Genomic DNA, 22,360 nt, shown 5'->3' with positions numbered 1-22,360 from the left:
TTTGAACTCAGGGCCTTTCCCTACTAGGCAGTGCTTTACCAGTTGAGCCATTCCCTCCATGCTTTTTTGCTTTCTTTTCTGGATTGCATCTCTTGTTTTTGCTTACAGCTGGACTCAGAGCAAGATCTTCCTTCCTGTGATTGCTGAGGAGCTGGAATGCAGTTACGTTTGGCTTATTGGTTGAGATGGGGAAATCTTCTTGTTTGCTGCAGCTGGCCTTGACTTGCAATCCTCCTGATCCCTACCTCCCTTGAGTGCTTGTTTTATGGGTTGTTTCTAATGTAATTCGTGACCCTGTGACACTCTGCCAAGCTTTTAGAAACTGACTAACACGTTGGGAATTAAACAAGCTCTTTAGCTGAAGATGAGCTGTGAATTCCAATTCTTGTGTTACAGGTGTTCTGTGGTCTGTTTTGCTTTATGGAAGGACGTGTTAGGTTTTTAAAAAGAGGTAGCCGAGTAAGAACAGCACCACACACGTGGTATTCAGGTAAGAGGTAGGTTTATTCATCGCTCAGGCTGGCACCAGGCCATGTTGGCCCTCCACGTGGCTGGGAAAGAGAGAGAGCTGAGAAAGAAAGAGAAAAGAACTAGAAGAGAGAGCATCTGGGCCTGGGCTAGGCCTTATCTAGGGTATGGGTGGAGAAAGGTGTGGCCACATCAAATTCAGATGTGACCTCAGGGAATACAGATGTGACTTCTTCCAGGTGTGCCAGTTGTCTAGGTAACGCAGGTACTGGGTGGAGACTTTGCTGCGAGGAGGGTGGAGTCTTCTTGCCACCCAGGAGAGGACCTTACAGTGAATATTTTCTGTGGCTTACTTCCTGATTTCTTTTTTTTTTGGGTTTGGTCTTGGGCCTGAACTCTGGGCCTGCGCTGTCCCTCAGCTCTTTAGCTCAAGGCTAGTGCTCTACCACTTGAGCCACAGCGTTATTTCCGGCTTTTTTTTTTCCTGCTTATGTGGTGCTGAGGAATCGAATCCAGGGCCTCATGCATGCGAGGCAAGCGCTCTACCACTGAACTACCTTCCCAGCCCTGTGTGTGTGGTTTTAATGCAGGGCTTCACACACTACTAGTCTGACAGTTGACCTCTCATTTGGCTCATATATATATATGTATATATGTATATATATAAAATACATATATTTAGTAGTATATATTATGTATCATTATATGATACGTAATATTTAATACCTACACTATATAATTATGCATAATACGCATTATGTATATAAAAATACATATCTGAACAAGATCGCTCCTGGGGAAGACTAGATCTTCAGGAATTAGGGAGGTTGGGGTTAGCTATGGGGGGGGAGGGAACCCCAGATCTCCCAGTGGGGCTCCCATTAGCTCCCCCTCCCCTCCCCTCCCCCCTTCCCCCCCCCCCCGCCTCCGGGACGTCCCACCTGGGTCCACCCCCTGGCCGAGGGCTGGCTCAGGGTCCGTCACGCCCCACGGGTCTGCGCGGCCAGCGAAAACGTCCACGGGTCCGTCGGGGGGAACCTGGAAACGTCAGGTCAAGAAGGAATAAAGCAGCGTCCGCCCCGGCCGTCCCGAGCGGAACGGGAATCCCCGGGCCGCCGCGCGCCGGGCCGGACGGGCTTCGCGCGCCCCCCCGCCGGCCGGGCCGCGCGGCTCCCCCCCCCCCCCCCGACGCCGGGCGCACCGCGGGGAGCCCCCCGTGTTGAAGGAAGAGGGGTGTGAGGTGAGGGGTGTGTGCAGGGCGAGGCCGGACGCAAGGACAGCGACACCTGAGCTCCGCGCGGCACCCGCCGAGCGCCTGACGGGGACTTCCGGGCGAGCAGCGAGGCGGAGCCGGGACCCAGCCGCACGCGGCCGACGCGCTGACGTCACGGCGCCGACGTCCCCTTCGCCTACTCCCCCCCCTCCCCACCCCAGGCGGGCGGGAGGTCCCCGCGCGTGCGCACTCCGGGCCTCGCCGGGACGGCTTCAGTGGCGCGCCGCTCGCCGTCCGCCGCGTCTGCTGAGGCGAGCGAGGGCTGTTTGGTGACGCCGAGCGGCCGCGGCCTTCGCCCCGCCTGAGGCGCCCCGTTCACCCCCCCCCCCCCGCAGCCCCTCGTCCCGGTCCCCGGTTCCCCGTCCGCCCACCGCAGGCCTGGCGGCGTCGGCGCGGGGCGAGCATCTCCTCAGGGCCATGTCGAGGCCCAGCAGCGTCTCCCCGCGGCCGCCGGCCCCGGGCGCGGGCGGCCCGGCCTCGGGGGGTCCCGGGGGCGGCGGCCGGGCCAAGGGACTCAAGGACATTCGTATCGACGAGGAGGTGAAGATCGCCGTGAACATCGCCCTGGAGCGCTTCCGATACGGGGACCAGCGAGGTGGGGGTGTGCGGCGGGGCCGGGGTCGGGGCTGGGGCTGGGGCTGGGGCTGGGGCCGGGCTGGGGCTGGGGCTGGGGCCGGGGCCGGGGTCGGGGCCGGGCTGGGGCCGGGGCTGGGGCTGGGGCTGGGGCCGGGGCCGGGGAGTCGGGGCCGGGGCCGGGCTGGGGCTGGGGCTGGGGCTGGGGCCGGGGCCGGGCTGGGGCTGGGGCTGGGGCTGGGGCCGGGGCCGGGGTCGGGGCCGGGCTGGGGCTGGGGCTGGGGCTGGGGCCGGGGCCGGGGTCGGGGTCGGGGCCGGGGCCTGGGTCGGGCTGGGGCCGGGGTCGGGCTGGGGGTCGGGGCCGGGGTCGGGGCCGGGGTCGGGGCCGGGCTGGGGGTCGGGGCCGGGGCCGGGGTCGGGCTGGGGGTCGGGGCCGGGGTCGGGGTCGGGCTGGGGGTCGGGGCCGGGGCCGGGCTGGGGGTCGGGGTCGGGGTCGGGGTCGGGGCCGGGGCCGGGGCCGGGGCCGGGCTGGGGCTGGGGCTGGGGCTGGGGCTGGGGCTGGGGCCGGGGTTGGGCTGGGGCTGGGGAGTCGGGGCCGGGGTCGGGGCCGGGGTCGGGCTGGGGGTCGGGGCCGGGGCCGGGGCCGGGGCCGGGGTCGGGGTCGGGGCCGGGGCCGGGGTCGGGGCCGGGGTCGGGCTGGGGGTCGGGGCCGGGGCCGGGGCCGGGGCCGGGGTCGGGGTCGGGGCCGGGGCCGGGGTCGGGGCCGGGGTCGGGCTGGGGGTCGGGGCCGGGGCCGGGGCCGGGGCCGGGGCCGGGGTCGGGGTCGGGGCCGGGGCCGGGGTCGGGGTCGGGGCCGGGGTCGGGGCCGGGGTCGGGGCCGGGGTCGGGGCCGGGGCCGGGGTCGGGGTCGGGGCCGGGGTCGGGGCCGGGGTCGGGCTGGGGGTCGGGGCCGGGGTCGTGGTCGGGCTGGGGGTCGGGGCCGGGGTCGGGGTCGGGCTGGGGGTCGGGGACGGGGTCGGGGTCGGGCTGGGGGTCGGGGCCGGGGTCGGGCTGGGGGTCGGGGCCGGGGTCGGGGTCGGGCTGGGGGTCGGGGCCGGGGTCGGGGCCGGGGCCGGGGTCGGGGTCGGGGTCGGGGCCGGGGTCGGGGTCGGGGTCGGGGCCGGGGTCGGACTGGGGGTCGGGGTCGGGGTCGGGGCCGGGGCTGGGGTCGTAGTTGGGGTCGGGCCCGGGTTGGGGGGGGGTGTGGGACCGGACCCAGTCTGTCTGTCCCCACTTGCTCACTCGCCTTAATGCAGGACTTCAGAGTCCAGGACAAATGAGAAGAATCACCTTTGGTGAAATTAGGGTCCTTTTTAGGTTTAATACATAGTTTAAAAAACGAATATGAATTCTGTTAGCCACTGGGTAGTTATTAACGTTTACTCTTCACACAAAGTGTAAGTTTGATTGCTTACATACGCATATAGGTTACATGTTTTGTATTTATATTCACTTTACTTGCAAGAAAATTGTCCAGTAGGGCTGGGGAGGTGGCTCAGTGGTAGAGCACTTGCCTTGCATGCATGAGGCCCTGGGTTCGATTCCTCAGCACCACATAAGCAAAAAGTAAAAAGCCGGAAGTGGCGCTGTGGCTCAAGTGGTAGAGCGCTAGCCTTGAGCTGAAGAGCTGAGGAACAGCGCCCAGGCCCAGAGTTCAGGCCCCACGACCGGACCCCCAAAAAAATAAGATTAAAAAAATGAAAATTGTCCACTAATGATATTACTCTTCTTTTCCCCCATGTAGAAATGGAATTTCCCTCTTCTTTGACTAGTACTGAAAGAGCCTTTATTCATCGGTTGAGTCAGTCTCTTGGTTTGGTCTCTAAGAGTAAAGGGTAAGCTGATATCTCGTTATTTTAAAAATAATTTTTCCTTATTTTGTTTTAGAGATTGTCTGCCTGTATGGCACATGCTGGAGCTTACAGTCTGCCGGCTCCAGCCTGCTGGTGCATTACAGGTGTGCACCACCACACTCATCCTCAAGGGAAGATGTATTTATCAAGAGAAGGATACATGTGACTTACTACATTTAGTTATTTGCCATTTAGCTCTGCATTTTAAATTACAGTGTGTGTAGATAAACTCAGGTCTTTACCAAGGCCTGAGTTATTTCTTTTTTCTTTTCACCTCTTTCTAGAGAAGGGAGAAGGAAGTACAGTTTTCTTTTTGAAACTTAGACTCTGATACAAGACAGATTAACGAGAGGAAAATGTTTGTTAAAAGGTGAATTGCATATAAGCCGAGGGAGGCCAGTGAAGATGAATTCAACCTTGTTTTATAGAGCATCTACTCTTGAAAAACAAAAACAAACATAAAGGCCGTGGAGCCTGTAATTGCTTAGTTACACTGCTAGAAGATAAAGGTGGTTTTAACAAGTTTTGCCTTGCTGGCTTCTCTGGTTCCCTGAGGGTTTATCTAGCAGATGTCTCTGTGACTAAGCATCAGCCTGCTGTTTTGGCCTGGAACGGAAGGATGAGAGCTCTTTGTCTGCTTTTTCATTTTTCTTTAGTTCAAAATAGCCCTAATGGGAAGAGTACACATCTTGGAGGCATACTCTGAACCCCTTCAAGGTGAGATTTTAAGATGTAAGGAAAAGATAGTTTAAAAGTTGCAGTTGGGGGCTGGGAAGGTGGCTCAGTGGTAGAGCGCATGCCTTGCATGCCAGAGGCCCTGGGTTCGATTTCCTCAGCACCACATAAGCAAAAAGGAAAAAGTCAGAAGTGGCGCTGTGGCTCAAGTGGTAGAGCGCTAGCCTTGAGCTGAAGAGCTGAGGGACAGCGCCCAGGCCCAGAGTTCAGGCCCCATGACCAGACCCCCCCCAAAAAAAAGTTGCAGTTGGGCACATTATTTTTGTTTTTGATCAAAACATGTCTTTGAAGAGTGGATTACAAGGTAATAAGGTCTTGCATATGAATGCCTATTTTTTTTTTTTTTTTTTTTTTGGGTCCAGTTGTGGGGCCTGAACTCTGGGCCTGGGCGCTGTCCCTCAGCTCTTCAGCTCAAGGCTAGCGCTCTACCGCTTGAGCCACAGCACCACTTCTGGCTTTTTTCTTTTTGCTTATGTGGTGCTGAGGAATCGAACTCAGGGCCTCAGGCATGCAAGGCAAGCGCTCTACCACTGAGCCACCTTCCCAGCTCCATGAATGCCTATTGTACTGGCTGAAACTGGACTTTAGCTTAGATGCCTGTCACCTAGGTAAATCCTAAAAGAGCAATTAGGTTCCTAACTAGGTTCATCAGGAACCTGGCTCCTGGCTAGGTTCATATGACTCACTCTACTAGATGGGTAAACGCTACACTTGAAAAGGAAAATACTTAAGCCATGATCTTCAAAACATGGTTTGAGGTTCAGATCTTTCAGAATTTAGAATGGCATCAGAAGTGCCCTTATTGTATGTTACACAGTACTTCTAATAAGGTAGAGGCTTCACCTTTACTTCCATTAATATTTTTTTGGAAAATGTATAAATATTCACACCACATAAAGATTTAATAACCTCATGTTAATTTAATCAGGCTTTGTTGCCCATGGAGTTGCTGCAAACTTATAAAAAAAATAACTTCCAAGCCAGGTGCTGGTGGTGACTCAAATCTGTAATTTTAGCTACTCAGGAAGCTGAGATCTGAGGAGCATGGTTCCAAGCCAGCCCAGGGAAGGAAAGTCTGTGAGACTTAAAAAAAAAAGAGAAATGGAGCTGTGACTCAAAGTGGTAGAACACTAGCCTTGAGAGAAAAAGCTTAGGGACAGAACCCAGGCCCTAAGTTCAAGCCCCATAACCAACACCAAAAAATAAAAACAATTTCCAGTTTTCAGAGCTTTTTTGAATTTTAGAGTTGCTGATAAGAAGTTTGGGGCTTGCGTTAGAAAACAAGCTTCTATGTAGTTGCGTCATTTCTATGGCTAAGTGATAGTTTTAAATTCTAAATAGCACTGTTTATGATGGCTAGCAATTATTCATAAAAAAGCAGCCTGTTTGTACAGACTACCTGTATTTCTATTCAATAGCATGGTCATTTGAAAGGTGATCCAGAATGGAGAAACATCTGAGAAAGGAGAGAGAAAGAGAAAAGGTACCAGGACAAGAAAGGCAACTGAGGAACCCTTTTATTTCAATACAGTATCTCAACATGTAGCAGTGGTCTGAAACTTGCCATTTACCTGTCTCAGCCTCCTGAGTGCTAGGACTGTGGAGAGAGAGAGAGAGAGAGAGAGAGAGAGAGAGAGAGAGAGAGAGAGAGAGAGAGAGGAGAGAGAGAGAGTGTGTGTGTGTGTGTGTGTGTGTGTGTGTGTGTGTGTGTGTGTGTGTGTGTGTGTGTGTGTGTGTGTGTGTGTGTGTGTGTGTGTGTGTGTGTGTGTGTGTGTGTGTATTTACAGTTCTAAGAATTGAATCCAGGGCCTCATCTACACTAAGTAAACACTCTTAACAGTGAGTCACACCCAGCTCAGGGAATGAGTTAACACTGAAGAGCAGGAGGTGAGGTAGAAGGAAGGAAATACTGAGGGAAACAGTGTCACTTGCTTACTCAGTTCCTCATGCCTAAAATCTTCAGGCAGACTTCTTAGATTTCTTAGTTCATTCCTTTTCATTTTGAGCAAACTTTGTACAGTGTTTATTTAGTAGCCATTGATTTTTCAAATGCTTTGTTTTTGCAGAAAGCTAACTTTGAATTTACTTTTTTGGTCAGATGTGGGGCTTGAACTTGGGACTTGGGTACTATACCTGAGAGTTTTTGCTCATTGCCGGCGCTCTACCATTTTGAGCAACAGCACCACTTCCAGTTTTTTGGTGGTTATTTGGAGATAAGAGTCTCAAGGACTTTCCTGCCCAAGCTGGCTTTGGACAGTAATGTTTGGCCTCCTGAGTTGCGTGAGCCACAGGCGCCTTGTGAATTATTTTAGGTAATGTAATCTGTGTTAGGAAGCATTCATCTTAACACATTATTTTGATTGTTATGTTATTGAGGAAGGAGTATGTTTTACTCAGTTTTCTAATTCTAGTTTCTTCTGTAGTGTCTGGTGTATCTTAGGTGCTCAATTACTACGCTGCATATCATTGAATGAGTGAAAGAAAATTAGCTAAAGGTGTAATATGGCAAAACCTTCTGTAGCTGGTAGATACATTGGAAAGGTACAGGGTTTTTTAAACCAAGGTGTAGTATTACAGAATTTAAAATATTTTTATCATGTAACCAGGTAGTTGAGGAATTATTAGTAGATGAACACTAGCCTCCTAGGCTCCATCCAGCACTTACTTCAACATACTTCATATCTCTTGCAGTTCACATTTTTTGAACAACACATGAAGGGATGAATAATTGATTGTAATGCATAGTTTCAGAACTTGCAGAGAGGTCTCTGGGAAAAGCATGTTCCAAAACATTTGATTTTCTTATGGAAGTAACTGAAATTTTTAGGTTAAAATTTATAGTGTGCGTGTACAAGTGTGTATGTGTATGTGTAAATGTACGTCTGTGTGTGCTAGTATGCTTCTCTACCACTTGATTCACACAGTTCTAAAATTTAATCATTTAAAAAATTGTTTTAAAATCATCATTAAGCACTCAAGGAGTACCTGATCACAGAAAACTTACACTTTATTATAAAGTAGTATTCAGTAAGAGATTTCTGGAAAATAAAAAACTTGGTAAAATGAAAGCCTCACCTGGAAGAATCATTAATCAAAATGTTGTAGGTTAATCTGTAGTTTAATATTCTAAGAGAAGACGAAATTGTTGGCAAAAATTTAAATTAATGAAAACCAAGGAAATGATAAAGTACATGTAATTTTTATGGCATTTGTATTTCTGTTCATTTCTGTAATAAGATAGTGCCATTCACAAATGGTAAATGTTTTTTAAAACTTTTAAGAATGACTTTTTTCCTTGATTATAATTACAAGCTTTTTCCTGTTTATAGCACACTCTTGCAGTCCTTGCAGTCCATTCAGTCTTAACCATGTGAATAATCACTTGAGCTAGGTGGCTCTGAGCTATGAGTTTGTGTATAGTCCCATGTTACTAAGCATTAGACCTGGGATTCATACCCAGGCCTGTGTGCCTTCAGAGCAGGAGCTCCTAATCACTGTCCTTTTGCCTTATCCACATCACATTTGGGGACTTCACTGTGTAATATTTTCCTTAATACTCTTAGAGCTACAGAAGTACTAAGAGGAACTGTCAGTTGAAGATTAGTTGAAGAAACAATTCCAGGAAATAACGTTCTTGAACAGTGTTAGATCATCATTACCTTATAATTGAAGGATAGAGCCAGAAGCTGTGAACATTGTATTTTATTAAAATAATGTGTATTGAGGGGCTGGGAAGGTAGCTCAGTGGTAGGGCGCTTGCCTTGTGTGCATGAAGCCCTAGGTTCGATTCCTCAGCACCACATAAGCAGAAAGAAAAAAGCTGGAAGTAGCACTGTGGTTCAAGTGGTAGAGCGCTAGCCTTGAGCTGAAGAGCTGAGGGACAGCATTCAGGCCCAGAGTTCAGGCCCCACAACTGGACCCCCCCCCCCCAAAAAAAAAATGTGTATTGATATAGTTAGCATTTCTTCTGTGTTACTCATTTCTCCCAACAGGTTTTCATGGGAGCAGGTCATTTCTCACATACTGGAAGCGTTCAGTGGGACATAGTCATTTGAACTGTCAGCCACAGATTTCATTATCATTTTTAGGTTCTTTTGTTCAAATTTTTCCCTCTCTGCTTCCTAGCATATGTTAACTGGTGATATTTCATCTAAATGTTTACCATTTGTGAATGGCATTATCATATTATAGAAATGAGCAACAAATACAAATGCCATAAAAATTACATGTACTTTATAATTTCCCTGATTTTCATTAGGTTTAAATTTTTGTCAACAATAGGTACTCAACACTTGTGGGTAAGTGTTTTTTTTGTTTTTTGTTTTGTAGCATTTTCAGATTTCAATTGAAAATAACCTTGTGGCCACTTGAACTCCAAATCTGTCCTTACTGAGCTCTTTGGGATTTCTCAAACCATTTTGATCTTTCTTTCCCATTGTTTTGCTTGAGACATAATTTCTAAGTGGGTATATGTCATATGTGAATGAGTTGACTGTAGTAAATAAATGGTTTTTATTAATATTTAGAAAGGGAGCAAATAGATACCTAACTGTGAAGAAGAAAGACGGATCAGAAACAGCTCATGCAGTGATGACCTGTAATTTGACTCATAACACAAAACACGCTGTTAGGAGCCTAATTCAGAGATTTCCTGTCACCAATAAAGAGCGTACTGAACTTCTGCCTAAAACAGAAAGAGGAAATGTGTTTGCAGTTGAAGCTGGTATGTATGCCCTGGGAGTTACCTTATTTTGTATTTGATGACTTTTCCATTTTAGATGTTAAAAACTAAAAGTTTTTATAGTTTGTTAGAAATAAGTAAAGGTGGTGAAAAGTATGAAACAAAATGCAGCGTTAAGGCATGTCATGGAGTTGAGCCAAGTTTACTCTTAAGTGTTATTATAGTATTAGCTATTAGCTAGGGGACATGCTGACCTCTGTAAAGGGCCTCATAGCAACCTTTGCAAGCTAAGAACTTCCTAAATTTCAAAGATGATGAAACTGTAGCTCAAAGGAGTTAAATAATTTAAGGTCACTCAACCAGCCAGTGAACTTCAGAGCTGGGATTGATCCAAAGTCTAGGCTTCCCGAAATTATGCTGCTGCGATGCCATAGTGACCAGGAGTTTGATGGGGAGGCTTAGCTTCTGCTAAGGGATGGGGCAGAATTGTCCCATCAATTTCTCAGATTTATAGTTTTAAAAAGAAGTTATTTGGAAGAATTACTTCCAAGTGAGAAAGTTTATCTTATTGAAATGGTAGTCATAAATTCATTGGTGGTCACTGCTCCAGCATCTGTGTTGTGTAGCAAATACATGGTGAAGAGAATGAATTTGTTTTGTCTAGTTTTTATTTTTATTTTTTAACTTGTATTTATTTGGTGGTGCTGAGGATTGAACTCGGGGTCATATGCATGCAAGGCTGGTGCTTTATCACCTAGCTACATCCCCCCGCTCTGAAGAGCTTGTTCTAAATACAAGCATAGAAAAACATTCTGATTTGTCTAGAGAATTAAAAAAATAAAATAAAAACCAACCAAAAACTTCTCCTGCCTGCTTAGTTAAATGTGGCTAAATGCTCAATTAGGAAATTCACTAAGCATTACAACCTTGTATTTACACATATTATTCTGTTATTCTGTTTAATCATTTAATCATGTTGTGTAACCTTAGTTAACTTTTTTAATGCTGTTTCACATTGTATGTAATGTATTTTAAGTATGAACATTATTTACTATTTCAAAGTTTTAATTTTTTGTGAGTGAGAGAAACTTAGAGCAAATCTGAAAATGATTTAGATTGTCAACACTTTTCTTTTTAATGGTTATTGAATTATCAACTTTCGTTCGCTATGCATAAGGAATACGCTTGAGGTGTTTGCTTTGTATTCAATCCTAGTGACATTTGTAGTGCATGCTGTGGTGCACAGCTGGGTAGGAGAAGTTTGCTAACTGTAGACTGGATTACATAGAAGCTACTTATCTTTGTTCTCAGCACTTCTTTTTCACTGTGGATCATGAATATTTTCTTTTTTATTCCTTTTCAAAGAAAACAGAGAAATGAGCAAGACAAGCGGGCGACTCAACAATGGCATACCTCAAGTTCCAGTAAAAAGAGGAGAATCAGAATTTGATGCATTCAGGCAGTCTTTGCCAGTGTTTGAGAAACAAGAAGAGATTGTTAACATAATTAAGGAAAATAAAGTAGTCTTGATTGTAGGAGAAACTGGGTCAGGAAAGACCACACAGGTTTGTTCTTGGTTGTTTTCAAGAAGAAAATTTGTCCCATGTTGTAGTTTTACACCAGAGTTAGGCTACAGATGTTTTTTGTTTTTTGTTTTTTTGTCAGTCATGGGGCTTGAACTCTGGGCTTGGGCGCTGTCCCTCAGCTCTTCAGCTCAAGGCGAGCACTCTACCACTTGAGCTACAGTGCCACTTCCAGTTTTCTGGTGGTTTATTGGAGACAAGAGTCTCACAGTCTTTTCTGCCCCGGTCGGGCTTTGAACCAATGCTTTGAACCATGATCCTTAGATCTCAGCCTCCTGAGTAGCTAGGATTATAGGCATGAGCCACCAGCGTCTGGCTACGACACATGTTTAAAAAATTTCTGGTTATTCTACTGGTTATTTCAGAAATAAATTATTATTAGAAGTATATTTAGAGAATCTGTAGAAAGGAACTGTTTTTAAATTATCTTATTTATTTTTTTTTGTCAGTTGTGGGGCCTGAACTCTGGGCCTGGGCGCTGTCCCTCAGCTCTTCAGTTCAAGGCTAGTATTCTACCACTTGAGCCACGGTGCCACTTCCAGCTTTTTCTGCTTAGGTGGTGCTGGGGAATTGAACCCAGGGCCTTATGCATGGAAGGCAAACACTCTACCACTGAGCCACCTTCCCAGCCCATTAATTATTTGTTTTTTAATTGGCACATTTGTACTTCAGTGAGACAGAGGGGCAGGTGCCCTTTGTAAGTCCTTTGGTGTCAAGGGAGGCATTTGGGAACCTTGCATCCAAATTCCGGTTTCGGGGCTGGGAAGGTGGCTCAGTGGTAGAGCGCTTGCCTTGCATGCCTGAGGCCCTGGGTTCGATTCCCCAGCACCACATAAGCAAAAAGAAAAAAAGCCGGAAGTGGCACTGTGGCTCAAGTGGTAGAGTGCTAGCCTTGAGCTGAAAAGCTGAGGGACAGCGCCCAGGCCCAGAGTTCAGGCTCCACAACCGGACCCAAAAAAAAAAAAAAACAAAACCAAATTCCGGTTTCCCCACTGATGACTGTGAAGGTTTAAGGGGATTTGTAACTCTCTTGTAGATTCAGTGCCTCCCATAGTGTAGTAATGAGCACCTGAAGTTAAGACTCACTCAAATACTGAAAGCTAACCAAATTCTAATATGCAATAAAAAAATGTAAAAATCGTAGCATTTTGCTTTTAATGTTAGGAAATTAAGTAATACTTGCATTTCATTATATAAAACATCATGGAACATATTATATAGGAAGGGAGAAATGGAGTTAGTATTCTGTTAATTCTCTTCCTGCATTATTGTTAGAAACCTGCAATATGTTTTTTAGTTGTTGAGGGACAAAGTGTGTGTATTGTTGTGTTCTCTTTTCTTGTGTTCTCTTGCTGAAAAGAGAACACAGGCACACATACGTGCATCTGGTAATAAACATAGATAATGACATTTGCTTTTATTTTTTCATCTAGCCAAAATTAGATATTTTTCTATGCCGGTACTTAGAAGCTTACCTCATCTTAAAAATAGCTGCATGTTTTCCCAGACATAATGATAAAAAGTGACAGTTTTACTATGTGTTAAGTTTTACAAGGGCTGTATTATTCCAGCCTCTTCATAACCTCAAAACAAGTAGATTTTTATCCTCTCTTTTTACAGATAAGAAATAAGAACTGAAGTGTCCAGATGTTACTTGCCCTGGTGCAGAGTAGGAACCTTACTCTCCTTGTTTCCTAACATTTATTTGCTTTTCTGGGAGGATAAATTTCTAGAAGTGCAGATGCCATGTTAAGGATATTGTAGTTAGTAATATATTAAAACACTATTAAATGTTCCTGTGTCTCTTAAGACTTGAGCAAGATGGGCATTGTGCTCATAGTAACTTTTGCAAGCTAAGAACTTCCTGTATTTCAAACATGAAGAAACTAGCTCAGAGGAGTTAAATATACACACCACACGCCACACACACATACACATACACACACATTCACAATCTTCCTGCCTCAGCTTCATGAATGTTGGGAGTACAGGTGTGTGCTATACTATGCCTGGTGTGTGTTTCCTATTTATATCCTTTTTTTTGTTTTAATCATTTTGAATGAATTTTTTAGAATACTTTGTGTTATGCATCTATGTCTATTGTCTATTAAATATTTAAAAATAATTTCTAATCTTTTAAATTTTTCTTATGGTATTTTGTTTAGTAGTTTAACATTCTTTAGTCATTCTTTTTAATGTTTTTAAAGTTTTTTTTTTAAGGTTTTTAAAGTTTTTTTTAAGGTTTTTGGGAAGGAGAGCATTTTCTACTTGAACATTAAAAGTAATGTTTTCCTATAAATATTCTATTCTAATACTTTTATTTAAAACATTTCTTAGGAATTTCATTGTATTCATATCAAGTAGAAATCTTTATTCTTTGTCAGTATTTGTTGAAATACATCTTTTATGTAAAAACCCTTTGCCCCCTAATTTAGTATTCCATTTTATTATACCTGGGTCTGTTTTTGGAGTTTTTGTTCATGTATCTTTAAGCTCATCCTTTCTGCTAGCTCCAGGATGCCACTTGTTACTCAATGTAGCTTACGGTGTGTAGGATAATACTCTTCATTATTTTTTACTTTTTCCAGCAGACCACAGGGTTTGCAGTACACATCTGTTCTATCTACCTTCAGCTATCACTACCACTCCACCGGTGGTGAGAGTTCATTAAAAATAGCATCCTTACAGATCCTTCCCTTGTGTCCCTGCATGCAGGGACATGATGTTATGACACTGATGTCATAACTTACAGCCATGCACACATAGGATACATACATAATCATATATAATCACATACTATCACTATTCTGAGCAAGCTTACATCTTAGGTCAATTGAGGAAAAGAAAAATAAATTTTTACATTAATCTATTCCTTGTTTTATGTTTCTTCTGAAGATCAGAGTTTCTGGCCTATTTTATTTTCCTGCAGTGCATATATATATATATATATATTTAATTTCTTTTTATTATAAAGATACTGTACAGAGGGGTTCTGCAAGGTATATTTACTGGCAACAAATTTTCCTCAATTTTTGTTTATTTGAGAACTTTTTTGGTTCTAACAGTTTCTCAGTTGATTCATTTGGATTTCTCTGGCAATGAAAAAAATGTATGGCATTTCATAATATTTTAAAACTTTCATTTCAGATTCCTCAGTTCCTCTTAGATGACTGCTTTAAAAATGGAATCCCCTGCCGCATATTTTGTACACAGCCAAGACGATTAGCAGCCATTGCTGTGGCTGAAAGAGTTGCTGCCGAGAGAAGGGAAAGAATTGGTCAAACAATTGGTTATCAGATCCGATTAGAAAGCAGGTAAAGGCAGTCCTCCTCATGCTCAGAAAAGACTTAAGTATGTACATGTCATTAAAAACTAAGGATATGTTACTTGAAAAAGAAAAAAAAGATTTTGTACTGGTCCTAGGACTGGACTCAAGGCTAGCACTTGACCCACAGCTCCCCTTCTGCATCTTTTGATGTTTAATTGGAGATGGGGTCTCACAGACTTTCCTGCCCAGTCTGGCTTCACACTGTGATCCTCAGTGGTCAGCCTCCTGAGTTGCTAGGATTACATGAGTGCCCAGCATGTTAGTTGAAAATTAAATGATCACTTTGTACCAGGATGTTGACATCATGTCTGAACTTGGTGAGGTATTGAATAAATAGTTTGAAAAACAGTTTGGACCAGATGTGCAAACCCCATTTCATAGTGTGGTAATGTGTACAAGTTATTTCACCTTGCTGAGACTCCGTTTCCCCTGCAAAATGAAGCTAATTCGGCACCTAGAACATGGCTTTGGTGTTAATGCATATAGTAAGAACCATCATTGATCCAGATTGAATATTGTCCCTTTATCACCAGTAGTGCATCCGATTTTAGAGGTGTCCAGAAATTGGGATACTTGTATCAACTGTACCGATTAAGCGTCTATAATCAGAAATGTACTGAAACCCAACACTTCCTGAATAATTTAGATTTGAGGCCTTCTGCTTAAGAATGCTCAGCCTCCAGTAGGACACAGGGCACCTCTTGACAAATACTATTTATTTGTCTTCATTAGTGATTCTGAAAGTTGGTTTAGTTTGTGATGCATTCTTTTCCCCAAGTAAGAAGTACTTAAGGTTGTTTTTCAACCTGAGTTTTTTTTTTCAAATGTGTATATTGCTTAGTTAATAAGACAGTTACTCATAACGAAGTTGTGAGATTACCATGTAGAAACTGTGTACTTCATATAACTTTCCTAATAAGCCATTACACCATTACTAATATTTATTAAACTGTACCTAAGACCAGCAGATAAAGCAATTTTTAATCTCCTAGAAGATTGGTAATTGTGCACTGTGTTTGTTGTCTTACAAAGGGTTTCTCCAAAGACACTGCTGACATTTTGCACAAATGGGGTGCTGCTTCGCACATTGATGGCCGGGGACAGTACCTTGTCAACAGTGACCCATGTGATTGTGGTAAGAGTGCTCCTGAGTTTGCCACAGGCTGCTCACATTGTTGAAGTTAAATCCTTAATTGCGTTTTTAGAATAGGGTCAAAATGAAAAGTAATTCATTGTTCTGGACAGCCTATTCTCATCAACTTATTTTTTTGTCTGTAACTACTAGAAATAAATATTTTGTATTAAATATTCTTCAAGTTTTATGGGGAAAAAATAAGACATGGGAAAAATAACCATTTTATATGTAGAAGGTTCTATTTTTTTCCATCTCTAAAGGTACTCAGTCCTTCCTTTAATATGTATTTTCCTTATATGGTAAGTTGGCTAAATTAGCTCTTGATTAAATAAGATTATGAATGTTGATGAATAAAATTAAATTATATAAACTTTTATTATTTATTTATTTGTTTATTTATTTGGGTCCGGTCGTGGGGCCTGAACTCTGGGCCTGGGTGCTGTCACTCAGCTCTTCATTTAAGGCTAGCGCTCTACCACTTGAGCCACAGCGCCACTTCTGGCTTTTTTCATTTTGCTTTATGTGGTGCTGAGGAATCAAACCCAGGGCCTCAGGCATGCAAGGCAAGCACTCTACCACTGAGCCATCTTCCTAGCCCCTATATAAGCTTTTAATAAGCACCTGTTGGAAACTTAAGCCAGAAGATGCACTTGACTTCCGATGCTAGCAGCATATATAAAAGTATATATAGATACTTTATATATATATATATATATACACACACACACACACACTTTTTTTTTTTTTTGGGTCCGGTCGTGGCACCTGAACTCTGGGCCTGGGCACTGTCCCTCAGCTCTTCAGCTCAAGGCTAGCGTTCTACCACTTGAGCCACAACACCACTTTCAGTTTTTTCTTTTTGCTTATGTGGTGCTGAGGAATTGAACCCAGGGCCTCATGGCATGCAAGGCAAGCACTCTACCACTGAGCCATCTTCCCAGCCCCATATTTTTTTGTTTTTGAGATGAGCTCTTAATAGGTTTCCTGGTCTGGTCTCTAAAACTGGTGATCCTGCTGTCTCAGCCTCCCAAGTAGCTTGTACTTGCCCAGTATATGTGTCTTTAGTTTTGTTTATAATGGAGCTATATTAAGCTCTACTTGTTTAGAATTTGTTCTAGCTCATGTAGTTTTACAGAACTTTGTTTTGCATAGTTGTTAATGCTTGATTCTGACTTGTCTATCATACAGTATCTTCCCTAACACCAGTTAACTTTGTCCACGTTTAATTTGAACTTGTGTAAGTCTAGCATACCGTTACTTTAAAGAGTTGTCATTCATAACTTTTAACTGTTGCGTGGTTTTATTTGATTCAGGATGAAGTGCATGAACGGGATCGATTTAGTGATTTTTTACTTACAAAGTTAAGAGATTTGTTGCAAAAGCACCCGACTTTGAAACTGATTCTTTCAAGTGCTGCCTTGGATGTAAATCTCTTTATAAGATATTTTGGAAGTTGTCCAGTGATATATAGTAAGTAGAATGATCAGATCTCTTTACTTTTTATGAAGTAAACTTTGGCATGTCTTACTTTTTCCTAGCAGAAGTTGGGGAGTGTTTTGAACTAGAGGGCATCCTTTTCATCCTGTGAGATAAGGATACAGTTAGTTCTCCCTGCTTTTCACCTCTCCTTTCCCACCAGAGCCCTTTGGTGTAGTGTGGTAAATTCAGTTCTCTAATCTTAAAAAGAAATACATTTTATTTTAATCTGGGGTTCTCTTTAGATTCTGTCTTCCAACTTCTTCCCTTTAATGTGAGGTCCTTTTGAAAAATAGAGCATATTTCCATGTTTACTCTCAATTACTTCTGAGTATTCTGTCATTTAATATTTGCTCTGTCACTTTAATAGAACCAGAGTTTGCCTCTAATCCTTAAAAAAATTCTTTAAAAATTATACAAGTTGTATATATTTTAATGAAATAGTAATGAGAATTTATAGAGAAAAAAAACTTCATAGTGGTGTTTATCCTCTTTCTGTTCCATGCCCTATCTTCCTGGTGCTATGATTTTATTTTATTTTATTTTATTTTATTTTTTTGTTGGTCGTGGGGCTTGAACTCTGGGCCTGGGCGCTGTCCCTCAGCTTCAGCTCAAAGCGAGCGCTCTACCACTTGAGCTACAGCGCCACTTCCGGTTTTCTGGTGGTTTATTGGAGATAGGAGTCTCATGGTCTCTCCTGCCCGGGCTGGCTTTGAACTGCGATCCTCAGATCTCAGCCTCCTGAGTAGCTAGGATTACAGGCGTGAGCCACCAGCGCCCGGCTGGTGCTATGATTTTAAAAGCATGGTAGATTTCCTTTCTTAGTTAACCATGTCATGTAAATGTATGCAAATATATCTATACATATTTACAAAAAACGGTGTATAAAACTGAGCATAGCTAGTCACTGGTGGCTTACACCTGTAATTCCAGTTACTTAGGAGCTGAGATCTGAGGATCATGATCGTAAGCCACTTCAAGCAGGAAAGTCTGTGAGATTCCTATTGCCAGTTATCCACTAAAAAGCCAGAAGTGGAAGTGGAGCGATAGCCTTGAGCGAAAATGCTCAAAGATACTGCCCAGGCCCTGAGTTCAAGCCCTAGGACCAGCACACACTCATACACAAAACAAAACCCTGAGCGTATACTTATTGTTTGATTTACTTACATGACAATAAGTTATAAACAGTTTATTGGTTCAGTAGGATCTAGTTCCTTATTTTAAGCTGTTGTCTAATTATTATAATCTATGTATATACCAAGACATTTAATATTTCCTTTTATTTTGAGATACTCTGATTGGTTTTAGATTCTCCCTTCCCCCTCCTATAAATGATGATTAAAAGAATATCTTTTTTAAAATTTATTTTTAATTTTTAATATTTTGGTCAATTGTGGGGCTTTGAACTCTGGGCCTGGATGCTGTTTCTCAGTCCTTCAGCTCAGGATGAGCCCTCTACCACTTGAGCCACAGCGCCACTTCGGTTTTCTGGTAGTTTATTGGAGATGGGAGTCTCACGGTCTTTCCTGTTCGGGATGGCTTTGAACCACCATCCTCAGATCTCAGCCTCCTGAGTAGCAGGGGTGACAAGTATGAGCCACTGGCACCCGGCTTAAGAATATCTTGAATGTATATCCTTGTCTGTATATCCTTGTATACTCTTATATCTAGGAGTAGAGTCCTGAAAGTGAAATTGCTCAGTAAAAGAACAGATGAGTTTTAGAGTTACTTAGTGATTTTCTTTTTAGGTGTGTGCAATGATAATAAGACCTTGAGCTTGCTATGCAGATGTTCTCTGTTTAAGCCATGCCCCCAGTCCTAATTTTTTCTTGTAGCTTTGGCCATTTTCCTTTTTTCAAAAAACTGAAATGCTTTCCATTTTTGAGCTGTGTCTGGGACGTTTACTTGTGCAATCTTCTGAGAATTAACTTTGATTCAGATCTAATTGCCATACTCCATATTTTAATTTCAGACAAAAATCTTACTTCAGTGTTGAGTGTTATTTTGCCCCTTTGGCGAAATGCTCAGAGCCACAGTTCATTTGGCATTGCAACTTGCATATCTTACTCTGCACTGTAGAATCACCACATCTTTCTCCCTTCTCTCTCTTTTGTAGTATTTAAATGTTGGTATTGTCCTGAGTATTTCCCTTGATCCATTTCCTTTTCTTTCTCCATTCCCTCTCCCTTCTTAGTTTCTCCCCCTCCCCCCATCTTCCCTACTCTGTGTTGCACTCTGTTAGTTACTGGAATTGCAGTCAGTTTGCTTGGAGACTCCTTCATACCCTTGGCTTCTTTCTTTGGTGTGCTGAAGATGGTTCTCCAGAGCTTTGGATTTAGGTAACTTATAGACACAAAATGCCTTGAGACATACTCCAAACCCAATACCTGGTTTCCTCCTTGAGTTGCTTGTCTTAGTTAATGCTACTGCTGTTGACCTAGTCACTGGGGCAAACCTATACATGCTCTTCATAAAGTTGCTTAAGCAGTTACAATTGGCACCTTGAAAGTCTATGCCAATTCAAAGCTACTTTTGGTTCCTCATGTTTGAGATGCATAAAACCAAACACAGCTCCCACTAGCTGACATGTGTCTCTTACTAGCTTTCCTGGTTCCCTCAGGGTAGCCACTTTAGGGATTTGTAAGCCAGATGGCAAGTATTTCAGCCAACACTTCCTTCAGCATTCTTTCCTACTGGTGCTTTTCTGAATTCTTTGTATTTCACTTCCTTTTTCAAGAACCTATTTCGTTTTTACTCTAGTCTGATTTAAGTAGTTGGCTTCTATTACCTGGATTATCACAAGAGTTCCTACCTCATTCCATTCCATTCTGCTGACCTTTAAATCCATTTTCCACAATGCAGCCAGAGATCTTTTCTGAAGTAGAATTCTGATAATGTTGAGAACTTCGTTAAGTTTAAATCTTTGAATGTCCTTTTATCTAGGACAATGACCTAAGCTTTGAATAATTCGAGACTTCTTTTCTTAATTTTTTTATTATTATAAAGGTGATGTACAGAGGGGTTGTAGTTATGTAAGTCAGGTAAAGAGTACATTTCTTTTTGGACAATGCACCCTTCCCTCACTCCCAGTTTTTTTTCCCCATCCCCACATACAAATTGTATAATTCATTTTCAACATAGTGTCTAGTGAGTACCATTGCTGCATTTGTTCACCCTTTCTTCTGGACTCCTCTTGAATTCTTGATGTCCTCTCCACTTCCTTTTTCCAAGATTAGCCAGCTTTTTAGCCCCTTGACCACATACTTCTTCCCACTATAGGGTCTGCCTATGCTGGGTTTTCTTCCCTGCATATACTTTTCTGTAGAGCCAGTTGTTTAGTTTACACCTTCTCTTGTTCCTCAGTTCCTACTTGAGGATATATTCTGTCCTGGTGTCTTGCATTTCTCTCTCATAAGACTTTTTTTTTTTTTTCTTCGTTTTTTTTTTTTTAAATTGTAAAGATACTATACAGAGGGTTACAGTTACATGAGTGAGGTAATGAGTACACTTCCTCTTGAACATTGTTACCCCCTCCATTGTTTTCCCCCTACCATCCCCTCCCTCCCTCCCTTCCCCGAGGTTCTTTTTTTTATATTGTGATTAAGTGATTACATAATTTCATAAGACTGTTTTATAAGACTTTTTTACAGCTCTGTTTTTGTACTTTGTGTAATTGGTTTCCTGTCTGTCTCCCATGTTAATGTGCCTCAAAGAGATGGAGGCAGAGCTTTCTGCTTGGCGTTTATGTTCCTTCTGCCTGATGTGATGGCAGACACATGATAAGCATACATATCTCTTAGAGATAGGTGTCTAGAAATGAATTCTTTGTGAAGGACCATATGAGAGTCACTTGAACTTTCAGATTGCTTTTGCTTTTGGATATTACACTCAGTTCATTAGACTTGGAATTCTCGTATTTTGTGGATTGATTATCTGTATAATGCAAATTGATAGTGTTTTAAAATTTGTTTAGTACAAGGAAGACCATTTGAGGTAAAAGAAATGTTTCTGGAAGATATTCTAAAAACGACTGGATATACCAACAAAGAAATGTTAAAGTACAAAAAAGAAAAACAGCGAGGTAAGCTTTTTATCAAAGAAATATAAATTACTGTCAAAATGACTTTAAAATAAGTTTTATGTTTATGGGCACATAAAAGGATACTTTAAAATGTTTTTCTCTTGCATGTAATTGTATAAAACTATGTTAAACTATGCCCCTCTGCCTCATTGGATGCTGGTTTGTGTCCAGAAGTTGTAATCTGGAGAATGAGATTGAAAGTGGATCCCAGAATTGATGAGATGGAGTGTCTGAAGCCAGACCTCACTTTGGTTTAAGAAATCCCTACTTGTAGGTGGCCATGGGAAGTGTGCAAAGGGGTTAAGAATGGCGTCAGGGAAGCTGGTGGCACCCACCCAGCATGTCAGCGGCATAGGAAGTGTCAGTGGTGGAGTCGCGGTCAAGGCTGTCCTTATTGGAAAAATAATGATAGAAAAAGGGAATGGTGGTGTGACTAAAGTGGTGGACCTCCTGCCTAGCAAGAATGAGGCTCTGAGTTAAAAAAAAAAAAAAAAGGTAGCACTGGGAAGGTGGCTCAGTGAGGGCTTGCCTTGCATGCATGAGGCCCTCAGTTTGATTCCTCAGCAGCACATAAGCAGAAAAAGCTGGAAGTGGGGCTGAGGCTCAAGTGGAAGAGCACTAGTCTACAGCTGAAAAGCTGAGGGACAGCGCCCAGGCTCAGAGTTCAGGCCCACCACCGACCAAAAAAAAAAAAAAGAAACCACAAAAAAAAAAAAGCACCTGTGAGCAATACAGGCTTACCTTTCATAAAAATGTCACATTTTTCCAACTCTTAATATTGTCATAGGATTGCATTGATACTTGAGTTTAACATTATTTGCCTATGAAAACAACTGTTATTATGACAGACACTATAGCTCTTTTCTTTTCCACTGGACTTGGCTTCAGACTTTAATTCCTCTGTTTGCTTTATCACCTTGGACAGCTGTCTTAGTTCCTTTGGATTCTCCACTTGGAAATGTGATGAACAATGCTCATTTTACTGGGTGTGCAGAATTGGCTATTTGGAAATTGTGAAACTTGTCGATCTGGAAACTTTTGAAATATTTACAGTGTATATCAAATAACTTGCATGGTGACCGAAGTTTCATTAATAGTTTTCTGAAAATACTATGTGACAATAAGTCATTGATTT

The 22,360-nt window shown here is 43.2% G+C and overlaps 1 protein-coding gene and 1 long non-coding RNA gene across 4 annotated transcripts in view; one reads left to right on the top strand and one right to left on the bottom strand.

Moving 5' to 3' along the window:
* Positions 1-485: 485 nt before the first annotated feature.
* LOC138803590 (uncharacterized) lies at positions 486-1,489 on the bottom strand. The gene is made up of 2 exons (XR_011364985.1): positions 1,410-1,489; positions 486-568 (listed from the first exon to the last, which is right to left on the bottom strand). It is a non-coding gene; the product is annotated as an uncharacterized lncRNA (long non-coding RNA).
* Positions 1,490-2,096: 607 nt separating this feature from the next.
* Positions 2,097-22,360, top strand: part of LOC138803592 (3'-5' RNA helicase YTHDC2) — a 50,575-nt gene continuing 30,311 nt past the window's right edge. For all 3 annotated transcript variants that reach the window (XM_069987649.1, XM_069987650.1, XM_069987648.1), the window contains exons 1-8: positions 2,097-2,336; positions 4,098-4,188; positions 9,468-9,664; positions 10,988-11,187; positions 14,353-14,519; positions 15,566-15,668; positions 16,982-17,138; positions 21,118-21,225. In XM_069987649.1, coding sequence (XP_069843750.1) covers positions 2,159-2,336; positions 4,098-4,188; positions 9,468-9,664; positions 10,988-11,187; positions 14,353-14,519; positions 15,566-15,668; positions 16,982-17,138; positions 21,118-21,225 — 1,201 coding nt within the window. In that variant the 5' untranslated portion in view covers positions 2,097-2,158. The remainder of the gene's footprint in view (positions 2,337-4,097; positions 4,189-9,467; positions 9,665-10,987; positions 11,188-14,352; positions 14,520-15,565; positions 15,669-16,981; positions 17,139-21,117; positions 21,226-22,360) is intronic.

This window comes from Dipodomys merriami, unplaced genomic scaffold (assembly GCF_024711535.1).
Source record: "Dipodomys merriami isolate MVZ:Mamm:240054 unplaced genomic scaffold, mDipMer1.0.p SCAF_342, whole genome shotgun sequence".
Classification (NCBI taxonomy): domain Eukaryota; kingdom Metazoa; phylum Chordata; class Mammalia; order Rodentia; family Heteromyidae; genus Dipodomys; species Dipodomys merriami.
This window is presented reverse-complemented; position numbering and strand designations above follow the sequence as displayed.